The sequence below is a fragment of the Myxine glutinosa genome, unplaced genomic scaffold, assembly GCF_964187855.1.
Source record: "Myxine glutinosa unplaced genomic scaffold, kmMyxGlut1.1 SCAFFOLD_2581, whole genome shotgun sequence".
NCBI classification, from domain to species: Eukaryota; Metazoa; Chordata; class Myxini; order Myxiniformes; family Myxinidae; genus Myxine; species Myxine glutinosa.
In genome coordinates, this window is record NW_027618675.1 from 23,045 (window position 1) to 43,945 (window position 20,901).

The following is a 20,901-nucleotide window of genomic DNA, read 5'->3' on the forward strand; positions in this document are numbered from 1 at the left end:
AAGGAACAAAGATATTGGGAAGAACCCAGATAGATAGATTTCAGAAGTTCTTCCTCAGGCAAAAACGCAGCAACAGTTACAAGCTACCAGAGGTCCATCAGCAGGGAAACAATACCAATCTCATGACATAATTGCACCAGAGTGCTGCCCTCCAGCTTTCCGTTGCACCATCCAGTATGGCAAACACTAAGAAATGTCTACTTTTGAGTGGGACGAACGGAATAAATGACGGTGTTGCAAGTAAATGTAGATTCCACAAGCAGAAATGTAAGATATTGTTATTTAGGCTGGCAAGGTTTGATGACAATGCACAAAGCAGTGAGAGAAGATAGAAACTGAAGAGAGACAAACACTATGCTATTATTCATGTAGACATTTTTTTTTTTGCCCAAGTTTACACCACCTTTAGGACTTTGCACACACCTTTCCTGAAGCATCCACAATATCATCTTCCATGTCATCTAAACAAAGAGTAGCAGGAAGAGCCATCAGACAACATCCATAAATAATGTGCCTCTCATCCATAAATAATGTCAATATGAATGTGCCTCTCTGCACTAGATACCAACTCTGTGAAAGAAAAAAGTAAATAAAGGTTCCTCATTCTCCCTCCCACCAGGGATTTTAATGTTACAATCTCCAAAAATCAGACCCTGGCCCTGAAAAACCTTCCCCTCCCCGGGTTATTTCCCTTACACTACATTGCATCCGCAATAAACAAAGGTACATTACAGGTACAGCATCTACCTTACCCAAGTCTGTGACGGTCCCACCACGAATAGGTGCCACCTCCGTGTCTTTCTTGGTGTTCACTGCAGAACCACCACATGCAGGGATGATAATGACAAATAAATGAGGACACAGCGATTTTGAAAAAACTATGGTTGGATGGTTAAACAAAGCAGCTCGGAACACCAGTCAGCAAGAGCAGTTGCAGTGGCACATGCCAAGAAGGAGACGGAAGTCCGAGTATGGCTCATGCAGAGATGTTGTACATTATCATACTAAAATACGCCATTTGTGTCTGTCTGTCTGATGAATTTTTGACCGCGATACATTGTCGTTACTTATCCAATCTCAACCAAACTTGACAGAATGACCAAGGGTTACATAATGAAAGCTGTAGCGCATTCATTTCCCCCCCCCCCTCCCCAAAGGGGTTTTCTACCCCGAGTGGGTTTTCCCCACCATTGCCATCAATGGATTGCGTGTTGAGGTGTATAGCCATATTAAATTAGCTTTATCGTGGCGTTTTTCCAAGGCCGCTTTGAATAACAAAACTAACGATAATAGCGTAATATTGTTATTACAAAACAATATTAATACGAATAATATCCCACCTCCCCAAGGGGTTTTCCGGCGAGTCAACGTATATAAATAGCTTATCATGGCGTTTTCGTGGGAGCAACGGCCTCGACCAGAGGTAATGAACATTAATCAACAGTAATGAATATTATGAACCACAAACACGGATGATTATCTTTTTAAACAGTTGCTAATGCTGTTTATAACACTAAATAAAGAAATTTGGAGGAATCCCGACATGAGTGAGGTAAGTTTTACTTACAGAACTGAGCGAAGATCTACTGTACTCTAGGTACCCCATAAGTGTTGGGTTAATAACATGACCCTTTCTGGTGCTAACGTGGCGTTTTTCGTTGTGAACTATTGAAACTCGCTCCTTCTGCTTAACACGAAGATCTACTGTAATCTATATACCTCACAAGGGTTGGGGATATGCTCATTTACCAAGCAGCTAGCTAGCACTTGCCAAGCCAGCTGTTCATTAAGGGGTTTGAATGGAGTGCTTGTTCGAATGCTTAAACCACTTGCCGATCTCGCCACAAGAACGTTGGTAAATGAACACACACCCAATGTTTTTGAGACCAGACCATAGATCAACTGTAATCTATATACCCCAAAGAGGAATTAACCTTTCAGCCCCTCCCGTAGTTAGCGGGTGTACTAGTACAGATAAATTTCACTTTGAACGAAGATTTTAAAAAACAGTCAAAATGTATAGTCGATAAACTGACACCAAATATGTTGGGGAAAATGGTTTATTTCAAACTAGAGGGTTCATCGAACACCTTACCCCATGCAGTCTTAAGAAAAAGGACATGGGAAGGGTCTCTTCAACTCGATTTGTGTTTCTAAACACAATCTATATTTCCTATGAGCCACCATTTTGTCTGAATCTCGATATTCTCTGATGATGAGGGAGTGAGTGGCCAATTTGATTGGTCGAGATGGTGTAAAATGGCATTATATTTTGTTCAAGTACTGCTAAACTGGAGGTTTTTAGAAGTGCCAACAAGGCCGTGTGTTCTACACTGTTAATTAAGTACAGTATATAAATACATTTAAATAATAGAAAATTTTTAAAGGCTGTAGCCATTCTTGTTACCGCCATTGATGTTCCCTCTTTTACACCGCCTTATTTAACTTGTTAAATTAGTCATTCGTGCATGTTTATGTCCTTTATGACATCCATAAAAAACAGTACCTTTCCTGTTTGGAATGATTTTCAATTTTGTTTGATTGCCAGACAGGCAGACAAAACGAATAAATTACCTCACTCCTGTGCGTGCATGCACGCTCGGGATGAGATGCCATACAATTTGCCAAAATCCAGAGCCAAAGTACTGCTAAACTGCAGGTTCCTGTTCCGATTCATGTTCCAATGTTCAAAATATAAAATTCAATTGAAATTAAGTAGTTCCTCGACCACAGACTGATGTCTGCAGACAGGCAGGCAGGAGTTAACCAATTTCTTAACCCCACATTGTGTTTTGCACGTAGGCCAACGAGGAAAGATTCGATGACAAAACTTAGTATTGGAAGTTGGTCTTCTGTGCAATTTTAGTTCAGCATCCCAACTATCTATCTATCTATCTACATATCTATCTACCCATCCCAACTCTCTCTTCCTCATATGTGGTGATTTCAATTGTCACCATGCCAGTTGGCTGGGTGTGGGTACCTCTCTCACCAGCCATGGCTCTTCAGCAAAGGACTTCTGCGACTCACTGGGACTGACACAATCTGTCAATTTCCCGACCCGGATCTCAGTCAACGGAGCATCTTCTCTTCTGGATTTGGTTATGACAAACTTCCCTGAAAATGTCTGCTGCTCTTCTTCTGCTCCAATCGGCTCATCTGATCATGTGCTTGTCAAAGGAAAGGAAAGATTCGATGACAAAACTTAGTATTGGAAGTTGGGTCTTCTGTGCAATTTTAGTTCAGCATCCCAACTATCTATCTATCTATCTACATATCTATCTACCCATCCCAACTCTCTCTTCCTCATATGTGGTGATTTCAATTGTCACCATGCCAGTTGGCTGGGTGTGGGTACCTCTCTCACCAGCCATGGCTCTTCAGCAAAGGACTTCTGCGACTCACTGGGACTGACACAATCTGTCAATTTCCCGACCCGGATCTCAGTCAACGGAGCATCTTCTCTTCTGGATTTGGTTATGACAAACTTCCCTGAAAATGTCTGCTGCTCTTCTTCTGCTCCAATCGGCTCATCTGATCATGTGCTTGTCAAAGTGGACATCTCTCTGACCATTCTCAGAGAGCCTCCTCAGCGTCGACGAGTCTGGCATTTCACTCAGGCCAACTGGCACGGTCTTCAAGCAGCCATCAATCATCTGGACTGGTCTCCCATCTCTACCGCCTCTGACATCAACTCATCCTGGGAATTCTTTCAAAGTAAATTGCTCTCTCTCATGCACAGATTTATACCATCTCGTCTTCAGTTGTCATACCCTTCCTCCCGTCCATGGTACACGGAATCTTGTGGTGAGGCTGTTGCCCTGAAACAACTTGCTTTCGTCTCCTGGAAAGCAAATCCAATGGAAGGAAATCTCATTTCCTTTCACAAAGCCCGAAACAAGTGTGTGTCCACCCTCAGGAGAGCCAGGAAACAATATCTCACCATTCTCAAGACCGAACTCTCTTATCTGTCTCCCTCTTCCAAATCCTGGTGGCGTCTGGTCAAATCTGTTTCTGGTGTTTGTTCCCCCTCCATCCCCTCCCTCACCTCAAACGGCTTAACGGCTGACTCCGCACGTGAAAAAGCTGAATGCCTCAACTCTGTGTTTGCCTCTAAATCTTGTGTCCCAAACCCATCCCTCTCTGTACCCACCGTACCCAGTCGTACCCAGCTGCTCCTGGACTCTGTGTCCTTTCCTCCTGACAAGGTGGAAAAGTTTCTGGCAACCCTCGACTCTGATTCTGCAACTGGTCCTGACGGCATCAGCCCACGGGTCCTAAAATCATGTGCTTCTGCACTTTCACTCCCTCTTTCTGTTCTCTTCACCCTCTCTTTTGCTCAAGGTCATCTGCCATCTGCTTGGAAATCAGCCAACATCACCGCTTTGCACAAAAAAGGTGCAAAAACAGATCCCAGCAACTACAGACCAATCAGCCTTCTCCCAATTATCAGCAAAGTCATGGAATCCATCATTGCTTCAGATATTAAATCTTTCCTCTTCTCCAATGGCTTGATCTCTGATCATCAATTTGGTTTCAGACCTGGTCACTCTACTCTGGACATGCTGCTTCTGCTTTCTCAACAATGGATGGAGGTCCTCAACGCCAAACAGGAAATTAGAGCTGTCTCCCTTGACATTTCACGTGCCTTCGATACGGTCTGGCACCCTGCTCTGCTCTCCAAACTCTCCTCCTTTGGTATCCATGGAAATCTCCACGCATGGCTGGCGGACTTCCTCTCTGGTCGTAGTCAACGTGTGGCCCTGAATGGGTTTCTCTCATCTCCTCTTCCTGTTCAGGCTGGAGTTCCCCAAGGTAGTGTTCTGGGCCCTGTGCTTTTTCTGGTCTTCATCAATGATCTCTCTGACTCTCTTGAAAATCCTCTCTATCTCTTTGCTGACGACTCTACTCTCTGTCGCTCCATTCCTCATCCCTCAGATCAGCAGTCTGCAGCCTCCTCACTCTCTGCAGACCTGGACAAAATCACAGACTGGTCAAACAAGTGGAACATGTCTTTCAATCCTGACAAATCTCACACTCTTACAATGTCTCTCCGAAAGGACCGACTGGGCAACCCTCCCATCTACTTTCTCAACAATCCTCTCAAAGAAGTTCTGTCGCTCAAGCTTTTGGGTCTCACTATCTGCCATGATCTTTCTTGGGAAAACCACATTTCCAAGCTGGCCTCCAAAGCCAGTCGCCGACTGGGCATCCTCCGTCGTGCGAAGTCCTTCCTTGGCACACCTGAGCTCCTCACCACATACAAGGCTTTCATCCGCAGCTCAATGGAATACTGTTCCCCCCTCTGGGCTGGTGCTCCTGCCTCACACCTTGCTCGACTTCACGCTGTTGAGGCCAAAGCTTTCAGAATCATTGGAATCTCCTGCGATGTAGTCAACGCCGAGGGCCTTTCACTCACTCACCGCAGGCAGGTTGGTGGTCTTTCTGTCTTCTACCGACTCCTCTCCGGCCTTGCTCCCCCAGCTCTCTCTGTGCTCTGTCCCCCCAATATTCCTTCAGGTCGCACAAGATCTGCCTGCAACCCTCTTCTGGTTAAACTGCCAAAGTCTAGGCTCTCTGCTCACCTTCACTCTTTCATTCCCCTTTTCTCCCGCCTCTGGAACAAACTCCCCCACTCCCTTCAATCCCACTCCTCCCTCCAGGTCTTTAAAACAGCTGTTCACCACCATCTCTTATCTTCCCCCATCGAAAACCTTGATCTTTTCTACCCCCGGTAATTCACCCCAGAGTCCTTGCAGTGTTCATATGTTTTAATCCTCTCCCACCTCCCCCCAAGTCCTCCCGATGTCCCTGCTCTCAAATGTTGTGTTTGTGTCCTTCCCCCTCTCTTTTGTGTCCTTCCCCCTCTCTCCCCATCTTGTCTACCGCTCCCCTTGTTTTTTGTGTTTTGTGTGTCGGTTTGTCTTTTGTGTGATTAATGTTAGCTCTTTCACGAGCCTCGATCTTGTATACAAAAAAGAAAAAAGAAAAAAAAAAAGCACAAACAACATACAGACGTTTCTGCAAGAGTAAGTTGTTTAGATGGTAGCAGGGCTTGTAACATTGTCTGGAGGACACCATCACTACAAAGGATAGCCAAAATACCTACGATAGGCAGCCCGTGACTCCGTGGACCTGTGCACATTGTATTCTACAAAACTATACCTAATCGTATGCAAACTGTAGCCTTTTACACAAAACACCTTCCCAAACTACTTTAACATGCTTTGCCAATATGCACCACCTGCTTAAGATTGACATTCGCCGTTTAATGGAATCCATAAGCAAGCATGCACCAAACACAAATTGCACACCATTTTTGGGCAGCTGGACTTCAATAAGGTGTGGAATGGGTAAGGGATTTTCTATGTCCTTTGTAAGATCTTCCTCCTCCTCCACTCTGATGCCACGCTTTTTCACAAACGAGGTACCTAAAGAGCGCCTGAGCGGAAAAATGGAAAAAAAGGAAACGATGTATTTGAATTAGTTATCAAATAAATGCATGAAACCCCCAAAAAAAAAAATTCTAAAGAGAAGATGTAGGAAGATTAATTCCTCAAATAAAATCCATAAGCTTGGCAATAAAATTGCATGGCAAAGCAGCAAGCATCGAGACGCAATAGCATGGGAAGCAGAAGATAGCAGAGGTAAATTGTTTCTGCATCATTGTGATTGAAAAGTATGGTTTGGAAATCTTGGAAGAATGAATGAAAGACCAAATTTACCCTTTCTTGGCAGGCAAACGGCGGCGAAAGTCTCCACCTGAGGGTGAGGCCGGGCGAAGCCGCTTCTTAGGTGGGTTCTTGCGTTCCCGGCGGTCCCAGATTGTACTCCCAGTGCCAATTCCTTCAAAACTTCCACTTTGGCCCTCCAGACTACTAGCACTCCAATCAGCCATTACTGTCGCCATCTCTTCCGTATCCTGTGAATAAGCATTGCTTCAGCTATTTGTTTGCGAGATCACAAAATAAAAAAGACAAAAAAAAAAAGAAGTATGATGCTAAAGAAACGAAGTGTTGAAGGAAAGGTGTCAGGGTAAGCACAGACCGTGCTTTGTTTTGTGTTCAATTCTGCACCAAGGGACTGGACAGGGACCAGTCGGCGCCAAACGCACGGGCGGCCCAGATCATCAACTGTGTAATCTTCCTCATCGCCCCACTCATTGAAGGTAGCAGAGTCTAGCAGCCATCTTGCAGAAACCTGCATTATAAAGTAAAACTATCAAAACAATCACCACAATCCCGAATTTACATGCAAATTGCAAAGCAGAAACCAAGCAATACAAGTAGGAATGTTATCTAGGATTGGGATAGGTCATAGTCACCTTGTACGGGCTCTCAAGGCAAGGTGGATCTTCCACAGGTAGGTTCACTTCACTCATAGGGACCCAGACATCATAACTGGGCATACACGCAAGGTCATATTGCGTTATATTTGGATTGGAGTTTATCAAGGCAGAGGAGTAATAAAAGAGTCAAACTTTTCAGAGTGGGGGTGAGTGACGATGGGGGAGGAAAGGGTAAGAGGATAGACGGAAAAGGGTTAGATAAAAGACGCAAAAGGGTCAGAGGATAGAGGGAAAAGGGTTAGATAAAAGATGGAAAATGGTAAGAGGATAGAGGGAAAAGGGTTAGATAAAAGATGGAAAAGGGTAAGAGGATAGAGGGAAAAGGGTTAGATAAAAGATGGAAAAGGGTAAAAGGATAGAGGGAAAAGGGTTAGATAAAAGATGGAAAAGGGTAAGAGGAAAAGTGGAAGGGGAGAAGATGGAAAGGGAGAAAGAGAAAGTGGAGGAGGAAGTGCACAATGAGGAACTGGAGGAAGGAGAGAAGGAGGAAGGGGATAGGGAGGGAAGGTCAGGGTGAGGGGGCAATGAGTAATGAGCATTAAACATTTTCATGATTTTATCTGATGGTAAAGAAAACAAAAATTAAATGAACAAATACATTTTCTATTTCATTTCAATTTTGCAATCTTCAAGACAATGTGTGAAATAATATCGCATTCAATAAAATGATTATAATGGACGGGATGTCACTCTTGACGCAAGATACTCAACTGTGAGTGCAGGAATGTGGGTTTTTTTGGTCAGGGTGCCGATGATAGCTCGCCTGCTCTTGACGAAGGACACCGTGGGATCTTTAACTAATGTTAGCTAATGAAATGCCCAATTTAACAGCCATGCAGTGGACATCACAAACATTGATGAATCACCATGCCTGGGAAACAGCTGGATGGCAGTTTGATTGTACATTGTTGTTGGGTCAGGATTGGGTCAGGATTCCTATCCCATAGTTGGATCAGGATTCCTATCCAGGCTAGACAGCTCGAAAGCAAGTGTGCATACGCCTAGCCCCCAAAAAAGGAAGTGTACCAGAAAAAAATGACAAATTCCTGCCTTAACTGACTGCAAGTAAGGCAATGACATCCCAACCGGCATAACACAACATTCCCAGGAACAGTTTCCGCATCGATGTTCTCTCAAGTACATTTGATCAATTGTAGTGCCGTTGCTCTGGTTTTGTTTTCGTTAAACTCACATTTATATGAAATCTTCCAAATCTTCCATGAAATCTTATGAAATAGTCTAGCTCTTCCACAAGCCCAGACGATGTATATAAAACATAGGTGCAATACTCCTGGCGCTCATCTGGTATAATAAAGAGTAGACTGCACACTGCACTGACTAAAGGTATTTTAAACCAATTTCAATGCTTGCTAGAAGACAGGACAGCATGTAGAATCACACTAACATAATCATAAGACTTTAAACAAACAAAAAAAACACCTATTTTGGGGGGCAACCACTTCCCCACCCCCTCACACCCCGTGTACCTCCTCAGACCCCAATTTCTCCAATGCCTTGATCAAACATTGGTACATCATGGATGATGAAGGTTGCGAAGTTTCATTAAAATTGTGTGTGTAGGTTCTGAGAAAAAAAAGGAAATACCTATTTTGGGGGGCAACCCTCCCCCCCCCCCCCCCCCATATACCCCCAAAGGGGCAGATTCTTTTTAATGCTGTGAACAAACTTTAGTACATCACGGGTGATGAAGGCTGTGGTAAAGCTTAATCGAAATAGAGTGTGTAGTTTCAGAGGAAAAAGCAAATTCCTATTTTGGGGGTCAAACCTGGATCCACTTTGCCCCCGGTAGACCCCCTCAGACCCGGATTTTTTTTAATGCCATGAACAAACTTTTGTCACAACGCAACAAATATCATTTTGTGCCAAATTCGGTCGCAATCCCATCAGCGGTTTCGGAGAAGAAGTTTCAAGTGTTTACGGATGGACGGACGGACTGACGAAGCATCATCGCATAAGCTCCCCTGAACTTCGTTCCAGGTGAGCTTAAAAACTGCTGTTTTAAGCGACCATTTTCTGGTAAAAGCGGCAACTTGCGAGAAGCATCTTTATTTAAATATAATCCAAGAAGCAAAATTGATGATAAAAATACAAATTTTTCTCTGATACTAATAATTTCATGCTAAACATGTGTTTAGCACAATGTGACAAAGCCATTTTCATATACAGTACATTATGAGCAATAATAACTCTTTACCCCAGCCTTGCCTCCCATTCTTCATCTTACTAGTGAGCACGATTCCACTGAAACGATTCAATGGGAAAAAGAGTCAAGAAAAAATCATCACTTGGCAGATACCCAGTGAACATTGTAAAAGCGACTCACCTGGCTGGCATAAACCCCCAGTGCAGCAACACTTGCTCACCATCACACTGCACCGGCCTAACCCAATCTGAAACACAAACATCAGAAAATGCTAGAAACGTTTTCAAGTATTCATGGTGAATAGGCCAGATTGCATACAGCAATTGGGAAAACCACATTTCCAAGCTGGCCTCCAAAGCCAGTCGCCGACTGGGCATCCTCCGTCGTGCGAAGTCCTTCCTTGGCACACCTGAGCTCCTCACCACATACAAGGCTTTCATCCGCAGCTCAATGGAATACTGTTCCCCCCTCTGGGCTGGTGCTCCTGCCTCACACCTTGCTCGGCTTCACGCTGTTGAGGCCAAAGCTTTCAGAATCATTGGAATCTCCTGCGAAGTAGTCAACGCCGAGGGCCTTTCACTCACTCACCGCAGGCAGGTTGGTGGTCTTTCTGTCTTCTACCGACTCCTCTCCGGCCTTGCTCCCCCAGCTCTCTCTGTGCTCTGTCCCCCCAATATTCCTTCAGGTCGCACAAGATCTGCCTGCAACCCTCTTATGGTTAAACTGCCAAAGTCTAGGCTCTCTGCTCACCTTCACTCTTTCATTCCCCTTTTCTCCCGCCTCTGGAACAAACTCCCCCACTCCCTTCAATCCCACTCCTCCCTCCAGGTCTTTAAAACAGCTGTTCGCCACCATCTCTTATCGTCCCCCATCGAAAACCTTGATCTTTTCTACCCCCGGTAATTCACCCCAGAGTCCTTGCAGTGTTCATATGTTTTAATCCTCTCCCACCTCCCCCCAAGTCCTCCCGATGTCCCTGCTCTCAAATGTTGTGTTTGTGTCCTTCCCCCTCTTCCCCCTCTCTTTTGTGTCCTTCCCCCTCTCTCCCCATCTTGTCTGCCGCTCCCCTTGTTTTTTGTGTTTTGTGTGTCGGTTTGTCTTTTTGTGTGATTAATGTTAGCTCTTTCATGAGCCTCGATCTTGTATCCAAAAAAAAAAAAAAAAAAAAAAAAAAAGCAGAAAAATAGAAAGCAGTACATCGCTGTGCTGGAAACCATAGCCACAAATGGCTTCCTCAGTTGACATTAACATTACAAAGTGATTTTACCTGTTGACTTGTTTTCCCCTGTGTTGGCTGGAGTTGAGTAGACAATGTGTGTGGCCAGCTTCCTGCTATCGGTCACCGTAACCTGCCAAACAGCACAGAAACTTACACATCATGATCCCTTTTGTGGTTCACAAGTTTTTCTCCGCACAATTTTTGAAACAAAATGGGGGGATATTGTAATCGGCTCAGTCTGTCTGTCTGTCCCACTATCTCCTCAAAAGGTTGTGCAGAAATTCACCAAACTTCTTAGTTGTGATAACCACATGGGAAGAAGGTGCCTGAACAACATCATTTTTGACACCACCCCCCACTCCCCCACCCCCCACCACCCCTCTCCTCGGGGGTTTCATACCAAAAAAATGCAATTAATATGGGAACATTTTAAAACATTTCTAATGAGAATTTTCATATACAATCAACAACATTCAGTGGTTCATGCATTAATTATGTAATGATGTTTTGGATTTGACCACAGGTTCAGTGTGGGGACTTGGGGTCACAGGGATCAAAACATATTTTAGCTCAAAATTTGATATTCGGTCATTCCTAGTGGAACTTAATGCCATCTTTCAACTTTGCTTTAGGTGGGAAGCGTGGGGATTTGCGATGGCACGCCATCAACTTCTCCCTGGGTGTAGTTAAAAGAATTCTAGAGTAAAGGTCACATGACCATAATCCTTTTGCCCCCAAATCTAATCAGTTCATCTTCGCATCATAGTAGGTACTTGTACCAAGTTTGGTCAAAATCCTTCCGCGGTTCACAAGTTATTGCGGTAACAAAAATCTGCACGCACAGACAATGCTAAAACACAATCCACCTTCGATCGTCGATCACAGAATAGAATAGAATGATCGTTTTAAGGCCATTTTCCCCGCTAGAGCAGGGGTTAGCCTTGCGGGCCCCATGACAATCATGGTTCCCTGTTTGAGGCAATGTTTTTATGGCCGGATGCCCTTCCTGGCGCCAACCCTTAGTTGCCTCTTATGATGCGCAGGGATACGGTGTACCTATTCTAAACCGGGGTACACACCGGGATCATTCATCCCAGCAAGCTGGTACTCAATTTGCCGACCTCGGAAGGATGACAGGCTGAGTCAACCCCCCTGGTGTTAATTTAGCAATTGACCGAGATTCGAACCCAGGATCCTGGGATCCCAAGCCGGCACCCTAACCGCTAAGCCAACACCAGGCTAAAATCACAGAGGCATAAAAAAAGATTCTGTAAAGGACATTTACTCTGGAACTATGATGTGCATTGTAACCATAAGATATATATGTTTAAATCTTCAAAATGGCACAATTTTCTCTTTCTCCACGACGAATTATCTGATGTACAGCACAAAGGTCCGAGTTACCCTCATCCTCTGCGCCATTTCTCGCAGTCGCAGAACAAGCTGCTCCTCAAGATCATGGGTCAGGAAAAGCGTTGGCTGAATCATAAAGCCATGCTGTCCACAACAATGGAAGAGAGACAAAGAGAAGAGGTTATGCGGTTATTGGTGTCCATTTATTCATAGCTTGATTGAAAAATGTCCCACGGAAATGGAAACCTCAACCAGTGTATGGGAAACTGACAATGCAATTCAACCACACTGTTATAATCTACAAGATGTTATTGGATATAAACCATCAAGCATAACTTTACCTGGATCAATACCTTCTCCATTATGGAAAACATCTCCACATGCTTCTCAATGCGCGATGGGTTTCCAAAATCGAACCTCCTCCTGTGTATCAAAAAATAAAAGGTTTAAATACTTGGGGTACTTTCAGCTGATAGCAAAACAAATTGCCTTGCAGAGAATCAGCAATCATCAATGTTGAGGCAGAGCAAAGCAGAAAAGACAAGTAGGCCTTTAGGTAGGCTTTACTCAACACAATGGTGGCCAGGTGCACAAGAAGAGGCCTAAGCAGGGCTTGAAGTCCTTAAAGGGGAACGTAGCATGGAGCGGATCGTAGGCAGCCCGCAGGTCGTCGGCTGACCCGCTTTTATACAGTAACGATCCCGGAACACAGGAAGTGAGGACACAGGAAGTGAGGTAAACAGGAAGTGAGGCATCAATAAAACTGGATTTTATGTCATTCTGCCCTTGCTTATAAAAACACTACTCAGAGGCCCAGATAATCGGGGGCCCGCCGGGCATGTTGTGATCGTCATAGCGGCTGTTGTTCAGTAGCATCTCCAGAGACTTCGGTGGGCGCGGAGCTAGGCTAGTCCGTTGTCGTCGAAACTCTGCCAACCCCATTCTCCGAGTTGCACGGTGCCTCGTTCTGTTGCTCCCATCCCTTTGTGTCCAGTCGGGGCCAAATGTCGGATGGATACAGTGGTGGTTTCCTTGCCGTATGGATAGCGGACCTGGGCGTACTGCGGATTCGCCTGCAGGAGTTCCACTTGGTCGACCAGTGGTTCCGTCTTACTCTGGCGCACATGTTTTTTGAGTAGGACAGGTCCAGGCGTGGTCAGCCAAGTGGGTACCGAGTTACCGGTCACAGAGCGACGTGCAAAACTTAGCAGTCTTTCGTGTGGGGTAGCGTTAGTAGCTGTTGACAAGAGAGAACGGATCGAGTGTAAGGCGTCAGGCAAGACAGTTTGCCAACACTGGGTAGGCAGTTGGCGTGACCTCAGGGCCATGGTGATAGCCTTCCAGACTCTTCCATTGTAACGTTCAGCTTGTCCGTTACCCTGTGGGTTGTAGCTAGTGGTTCTGCTGCTAGAGATGCCTTTACTTGTCAGGAATTCACCGAGCTCTCGGCTCACGAACGATGGTCCCCGGTCCGAATGGATGTAGGCGGGCATTCCAAAGAGGGCGAAAAGTTGGCAAAGGCAGCCGATCACCGTATAACTTGTCATGTTCGCACATGGGAACACAAAGGGGAATCTCCAGTACTCATCGATGATAGTGAGGAAGTACTGGTTTTTGTCAGTGTTTGGCAAAGGTCCCTTAAAATCTATGTTAAGGCGTTCGAATGGCTGGGTGGCTTTTATGAGGTAGGCCCTTTCTGGCCGATAGAACCGGGGTTTGCACTCTGCACAGGTTATGCACAAGCCGGTCATCCATTGAACGTCTTCCACCAAATAAGGTAGGTTTCAAGATTTCACGAAGTGGTACACGCATGTGATTCCTGGGTGACATAGGGACTGGTGGAGGTCGTATAGTGAACATGGTCCAGGCATGTAGATGAGCAGTATGACCTTGAGAATGCAGCAGGAGGTACGTTTTCTTTCCCCGGACGGTAGATAATATCGAAATCGAAGCAGGATAACTCCATGCGCCAACGCATGATCTTGTCGTTCTTTATCTTGCCTTTCTGTCCATTGTCAAGCATGTAGCTGACAGAACGTTGGTCAGTCTTCAGTGTAAGGTGCCTTCCCATCAGGTAGTGTCTCCAGTGGCCGACAGTTTCAATGATAGCCTGAGCTTCCTTTTTGACCGATGCATGACGTTTTTCGGATCTTTGGAGTGTGCGGGAGAAGAAGGCTACTGGACGCCCCGCCTGGTTAAGCGTTGTGGCAATAGCAAACTCGGATGCGTCGGTCTCAACTTCAAAGGGTATTGACTCGTCCATTGAGTTGACCACTGACTCTTCAATGTCCCGTTTGAGTTGGTGGAATGCGGTTTCAGCCTCCTTCGAGATGGGGAAACTTTTGAGGCACTGGAGGGGCAAATTTTGCTTGAATAGTTGTGACTCCGAGAGTAGTAAGCCAAAATTCTGAGGATCCGGCGGAGGGACTTCATGTTTTGCTGCACGGGTAGCTCTCGCAGGGGCCGAAGACGCTCAGCGTCTGGCCGCATTTGACCATCCTCTACTACATAGCCCAGTATACTGTGTCTAGTGGTCGGAAACACACACTTATCCTCATTATAGCCGATGTTCTTCCTTTCGGCTGCTTTGAGGAACTGCTTCAGGTTGACGTCGTGCTCGGTTTGTGTCATGCCACAGATACTGTCGTCAAATTGTCTAGGTAAGCGAACGTTCGAGAGAGTTTCTCTTCCTTGATGAAGGAGTCCATGATGCGTTGGAAGCAAGGTACGCCGTTTGTGACGCCAAATTGGACTCTCCTGAACTGGTAAAGACTTCCGCTCGATTTGAAGGCCGTATAGGGCTTGTCTTGGTTCCTTATGGGTACCTGATGGTAAGCACTACGCAGGTCGATGGTGCTGAAGACACGATACTGGGCGATCTTATCCACTGTCATCGATACGCTGTAGCTGGTACCCATCGAGTAGCGTAAATCAGTTGATGGTCTCAAAATAGTCAATCACGAGCCGTTTTCTTGTGGTTGTTGTCTTTAGTTACCACAACCTTGGTGCGCCACGGGGACTTACTTGGTTCAATGACTCCTTCGCGTAGTAGCCACTGAGTTTCTTTCTCGATGAATTTGCGGTCGTCGAAGCTGTACCGACGCGACCTGGCGGCAATAGGGCGACATTCCGCCGTCAGATAGGCAAACAGTTCCGGGGGATCAACGCGTAGTGTGGTCAGTCCGTAGAGAACTAAAGGCGGCAGGTTACCGCCGAATTTCAGTGTGACGCTGTCATGCTGTTTCTGGAAGTCTTGCCCGAGGATAACGTCTGCGTAGAGCTCGGGGAGTATGGACAGTCGCACGCCTTGGTAGCTTCGTCCTTTCAGGGTTAAATTGACCACACAGAATCTAAGCATCTTCATTGAAAGCAAGGTACAGCTTCGCCCGACTGGTAAAACTTTAGCAAATGTCGCCTGACGAGGTGTGGGTGAATAAAGCTTTCCGTGCTTCCACTATCGATGAGGCCATCGGCTTCAATGCCATTAATGGCAACCTTACAGGTGCTAGAGATTTAACAGAGGCGAGGGTCAGGCGATTCGCTGGCGCTGAGGTAGCACCCGTGGCAGCGGCGGCTGGTGACGAACTGTAGACTTTAGCAAAGTGCCCCTTCTTCCCACATTTGTTGCATGTAGCCTCGTATGCGGGGCATCTTGTACGTGGGTGTTTCAAGTAACCACATAAGAAGCATTTGCTGCCGATAGCAGCTGATACAGTTGGAGAGTCGGTTGACTCGATAGTTGGGTAGAACGGATTCAGAACAGCTTGTTTCAGTTCAGCAGCGGCAGCACTATACGATGATCCAGATGAAGCCCCATATTGCTCGGAGATCTCTTGCGCCGAATCTAGGGCTCGTGCTTGGTCGAACATGGTCGCTAGGTCTAAGGTCCTATTTTCTAGGAGGCGTTTGCGGATCAACGGGGATTGTAGTCCACTGATGAATGAATCTCCAATAAGTCCTTCTAGATGTTGAGCTGCAGTCAGAGCTTGGCAGTTACAGTCTTTACCCAGTGTCTTTAAAGCATGTAGGTATTCATCCAAGGATTCGCCGACTTGTTGGGGACGCGTAGCAAGAAGGTGACGTGCGAAAATCTCATTCTTCGGCTTTATATACACGGCCTTCAGCGTTTCAACGGTGTCCTCGTATGTGACACAGTCCATGATGATTTTGTAGATCCTTGGTGTGACAAAGTTTGTCAAGAAAAGAAGTTTGTCGAGTCCTTCACGAGGAAGTACAATAACAAAATTTTCGAAGGACCGAAACCAGTGTGTCCATTCGTCAGTAGCCAAACTTGAGTTTGGATCCGCGTCAAGGCGTTCTGGTCGAAGCAGCCGGTCCATAGCTGTGTTGATTAAATTGTTGAGGCAGAGCAGAGCAGAAAAGGCAAGTAGGCCTTTAGGTAGGCTTTAATTAACACAATGGTGGCCAGGTGCACAAGAAGAGGCCTAAGCACGGCTTGAAGTCCTTAAGGGGGAACGAAGCATGGAGCGGTTCGTAGACAGTCCGTAGGTCGTCGGTTGACCCGCTTTTATACAGTAACAATCCCGGAACACAGGAAGTGAGGTACAAAGGAAGTGAGGACACAGGAAGTGAGGTACACAGGAAGTGAGGTACACAGGAAGTGAGGAATCAAGAAAACTGGATTTATATCAATCATTACCTCATATCGCCAAGGAACTACCTACGTACCAGGCCTGTTCGCTGCGAAACTTGAAGGCAGACAGGATGACGTGGCAGAGTGCACCTCCAGCCTTCACATCCTGAAAGCATTTCATCTGTTCATGCAAACACACAGCACACAAGGGAGGAAGCAGGTTTTATTTTACCTTGGGTAACATCAGAGAATATTTGGAGAACATAAGTACAGGCTCATGGAGATATTAAATCTCGGGAGGGGGGGGGGCAGAAGAAAATATTGATTTGACAAAGCTCAAGACATGAATAGAGATGCAAGACTGAACAGCAAGAAAGCAATAATCAGAGATGAAAAGAGGAAGATGAACAAAAGAAAGTAGTAAAAGACTTGACATGGAAGTCCAAGCCATTTAGCCCAAATATGGGGCCAGATAGGAAAAAACTGCAACACTACATATCAGTGCGAAATTGTATGCAGTAATATATACCAGATAACATATCAAAAGTCTAAAGCTCTAAAAATATGGGGTGTCTGTCAAAATCACTGGTACATGGACCCCCCTTTTCATCCTTTTGCGGTACGATTTGTTCACATTTTGCGATACATTCCGAGCACATGGTATATAATTATACTTTTAATATCAGGAATTACATTCCTCTTCCTCTTGTTAACCCCCCGCTGGTCTTCATACTTCTCATGAGTACTTGCTCAATCATCAGGTCTGAGGAAATTCCAGCCCAAGCTCTACTACTTCTTCGGGCGACATGGAAGCCCTGAGTAAACTTACGGTGCACATCTGGATAGTCCTGTTCTAAGCTGTGCATTATTTGCAGGTAAATCCTGGCAGACTTAGCATAGAATGAATGACCTGAGGTTGCTACATATGGTAACATATCAGATACAGCTTCGAGGTGCAGGGACCAGTTTCCCATACGCTCGGCTTTGATGAATTTTCTTAAGATCTTCACCATATCCATATACTGTAACCACAGTTTCGCTGTTCGGTCTTTGGTCAATGATTCTGTCTGTGTTTGAAAGACTTTGCTGATCTTGTCAAGGATTGGATCACTTGCTACATCGTTGGAAGATCGTGTGCCTTTCATCAACGCATCATACAGGGTCCTTGCTTTACTCACATCTGGATGAATCACATCATCATCGGCCAAGCCACTCATTGCATCTTCATCCCGAACTGGCAAGTCTTCTGCAGTTCTGTATTGTGTTCCTCCAAGAGGATCAGACAGGAGGAGTGCATTCAGGACAGCATCCAGGAGGATGTGTGCCCGTACAGCCCTGGAAATTGCTTTTCCTGTTAGGATGTGATCCACTGCATTTGGTGCGTATATGAGTTCTAGCAGCTCCTTCAACCCAGAACCACCCATGAGGTGCCCTATGCTGCCAAGGAAGCTCATTTCCATATGAAAGGCACCTAGCCTTACCACAATACGTCGCATGGGGCTTCCATCTGGCTCCGAGAGAATGATCGACAATGCCTTCCACCATAGTGGCTGATCAAAGGTGATGATGGTAGGTACATCATGTTGTTTAGCATGTTGCGCAATGTAGTTGAGAGTGGAGTAGATGCATGTAGTGTCGCTCGAGCTCAAATCAATCATTGGGAGAAACAGGACAGACGATTTTGAATGCTGGACACCACGATGTAAGAGTTGCATCATCCCGGACCATGCAGGTCTTGGTATCTTGAACAGCAGTGACGTCTTCCACAGTACATCAAGGTTGGCTGTGGGATCATGGGCTCTCATGATAGGCACGCTCCCATAAGTCAAGGTTGCAAGTGCCTGGTCGTCAGCTCTATGGTACTGTATCTGGATTCTTCCAGTTGTTTCTATGTCGCTGGCAGTGACCTGAGCTCTAGGAATCGGATGTCCTTGTGTTGTTCCAGGGGTAATCATGGCTATTATCCCCATGCCATGGAAGGTGTTGTGTCCGTCTAAGGTTCTAATGTTGTGGTCGACGTTGTCAGCTGCATATTGAACAAATTCTCCCTTGTGGTTGGGTATGTCCGTACCCTGGTATACAGCTGCATTTTGGTTGAAACGTGTGACTTCCTTGTATGAGCTGCAGTACCCATGTGCATGCAGTGAATCAATAAGGAAACGAGAGGCGAAATGGTGCTGCAGCTGCACCCCTAGTGCAATTTGCAGTGGAGCAATCAGGACACGTGGTCGTGCAGCTTGCATTATAGCCTGACCAATTGAAGCTATCTTCAGCTCTACATCTTTTGCCTTCAAGATCTTTCCAAGAAAAATCTTCAGAGTATCAGGAAGAAAGTTGAGGCTGGCGTCTTTGAACTCAAAGTCTTCCGATGTTGGGTATGTTTCATTCCCTGTTTCCACTTGCTTTATGTCATCCAGTATGAATTTAGCGGCAGCTTCCAGGATTATTTTCTTCTGAATCATAGGATCCTTAGACTGGTTTGCATGAAACTCCAAAAGTACACTGTCAGCTGTTTGCCTCATCGTTGCAACATTCGATTTGCCATTAACTGTTGTGACAATGACTCTGTCGCCAAAGTGTTCAATCAGTCTGTCTTTCATATATCTTTGAGAATAGGACTCGGCATTTGAGTCAGCAAGATACTCGGCCATTTTGTCCACCAGATCAGAGATTGTGTTTTGTTCGTCGTCATTTTCCTCAAGGAATTCAGTCACCTTTATAAATGCCTGACATCTGTCATCCAGAGCAGGACGACCGCCTTCGTGTGGTGATTTGTATCGTCTACCCAATTTCTGTTTCTTCTGTACTGTTTCATTATGTACAAAATTCAGAGGGATCAGTTTCCCTGTCCGGAAATTTGAACTGCATACCTGGTGATACACGGCATCTGCCGCTGGAAGGTCACACACAATGAGCAGTCGAGCCCGAACAGTATCGGCCCATGCATCGTTCCTTGTTGAGCACTTTTGCAGAAGACTATCTTTACATTCTGTAAATGTGATAGAGTGGACATCTCCTTGTTGTTTCCTGTTATCAAAGTTCACCTTTGTACCACAGAAGAGGCAATCTGCTTTGAAGTTGAAGGCTTCCTCTGCTGATCGGAGCGATACACTTGGGCCTGGTCTGTGTGTATCTCTGATACTCTGTGCTACCTTTATTGGATTGCAGTATACACGTCGGCATTCTTGATGAACAACTTGACCTGGAACAGTCTGTATTGGGTCACTGCGCTGGTCACTAACAACATTAATAGTCCGACTTCCCTTTTCACGAAGTGTCACTACTGGATTATCGTTGTTGGTGGATTCATTGCAGAACACACACGAATTGGCCGCCATTCTTCAGGGTTGGATTACCTGCAAATATAGAAAAGTTGAATATACTATTACTGTATGTTATTGCCAATAGACCTAAACATACTAAATACATGTCATTGATGGGATTAAAAACTAAGATATATATGGTTCACAAACAAATAATGATGTACCGTCGCTTGCTGTGGAGTGAGCAGTCTTTGTAAAACGGGGTGTGGTTAAATAAGACACTAAAACAGTAAAAACTTCACTTATATATACAATATTGTACAGTATGATATCCTTTATTTATTATATCGTGCTAGTGATTAGGTCCAGTGTATAAAATAAGCAATAGAAGTTCAGAGAGCGACAATAATCATAGCATGCGGCATATGTACGTCTTTTAACATGGGGCTAAATGGAGAAAACTTGATTGCATTATTTGAGAGTCACCCCATATTTTTAGACCTTTATACTTTTAGTATGTTATAAAGGTACCTTGAGGGTAATCAATACTAATGAGATCGGTAGTGTTGCAGTTTTTTCCCCGTCAAATGCTAAATGGCTTGGACTAAGGTTGGACAAGAAATAAAGAGAGAATAGAGTGTGGGGCTGTGTGTTCAAGAACCACAAACCAGGCGGGTACAGATACGAGACAGCGTGGACAGAGCAAAGTCTAAATTCCCTCATTGCGTGTGAAGTGTTAAGTCCTTCAAACTCCGCATGATGTTAAGTAAGGTGATAGCAATGTTTGCAAAAAAGTCAAATTGTCATATTTTAAAGGGACGCCAGGGGTGTGGGGGGCTGTTAAGATATTTGCACATGAAAAGGGTACAGCAAACAAATAATTTTGGCATGAACTCAAAGCAATGAGGGAAGTTCTTGGAAGCATCTCAACTTTGAAATGCATTGCCGATATAAAACTAG

At 45.2% G+C, this 20,901-nt stretch overlaps 1 protein-coding gene across 1 annotated transcript in view; it reads right to left on the bottom strand.

Moving 5' to 3' along the window:
* LOC137417756 (SWI/SNF complex subunit SMARCC2) overlaps positions 1 to 20,901 on the bottom strand; it is a gene marked incomplete at its 3' end in the record, with an annotated part of 54,521 nt that overhangs the window by 16,694 nt on the left and 16,926 nt on the right. The window contains 11 exon segments of the mRNA XM_078769445.1: positions 424 to 461; positions 753 to 812; positions 6,315 to 6,442; positions 6,726 to 6,922; positions 7,048 to 7,200; positions 7,325 to 7,400; positions 9,693 to 9,759; positions 10,780 to 10,861; positions 12,136 to 12,228; positions 12,426 to 12,507; positions 16,774 to 16,859. Coding sequence (XP_078625571.1) covers positions 424 to 461; positions 753 to 812; positions 6,315 to 6,442; positions 6,726 to 6,922; positions 7,048 to 7,200; positions 7,325 to 7,400; positions 9,693 to 9,759; positions 10,780 to 10,861; positions 12,136 to 12,228; positions 12,426 to 12,507; positions 16,774 to 16,859 — 1,062 coding nt within the window.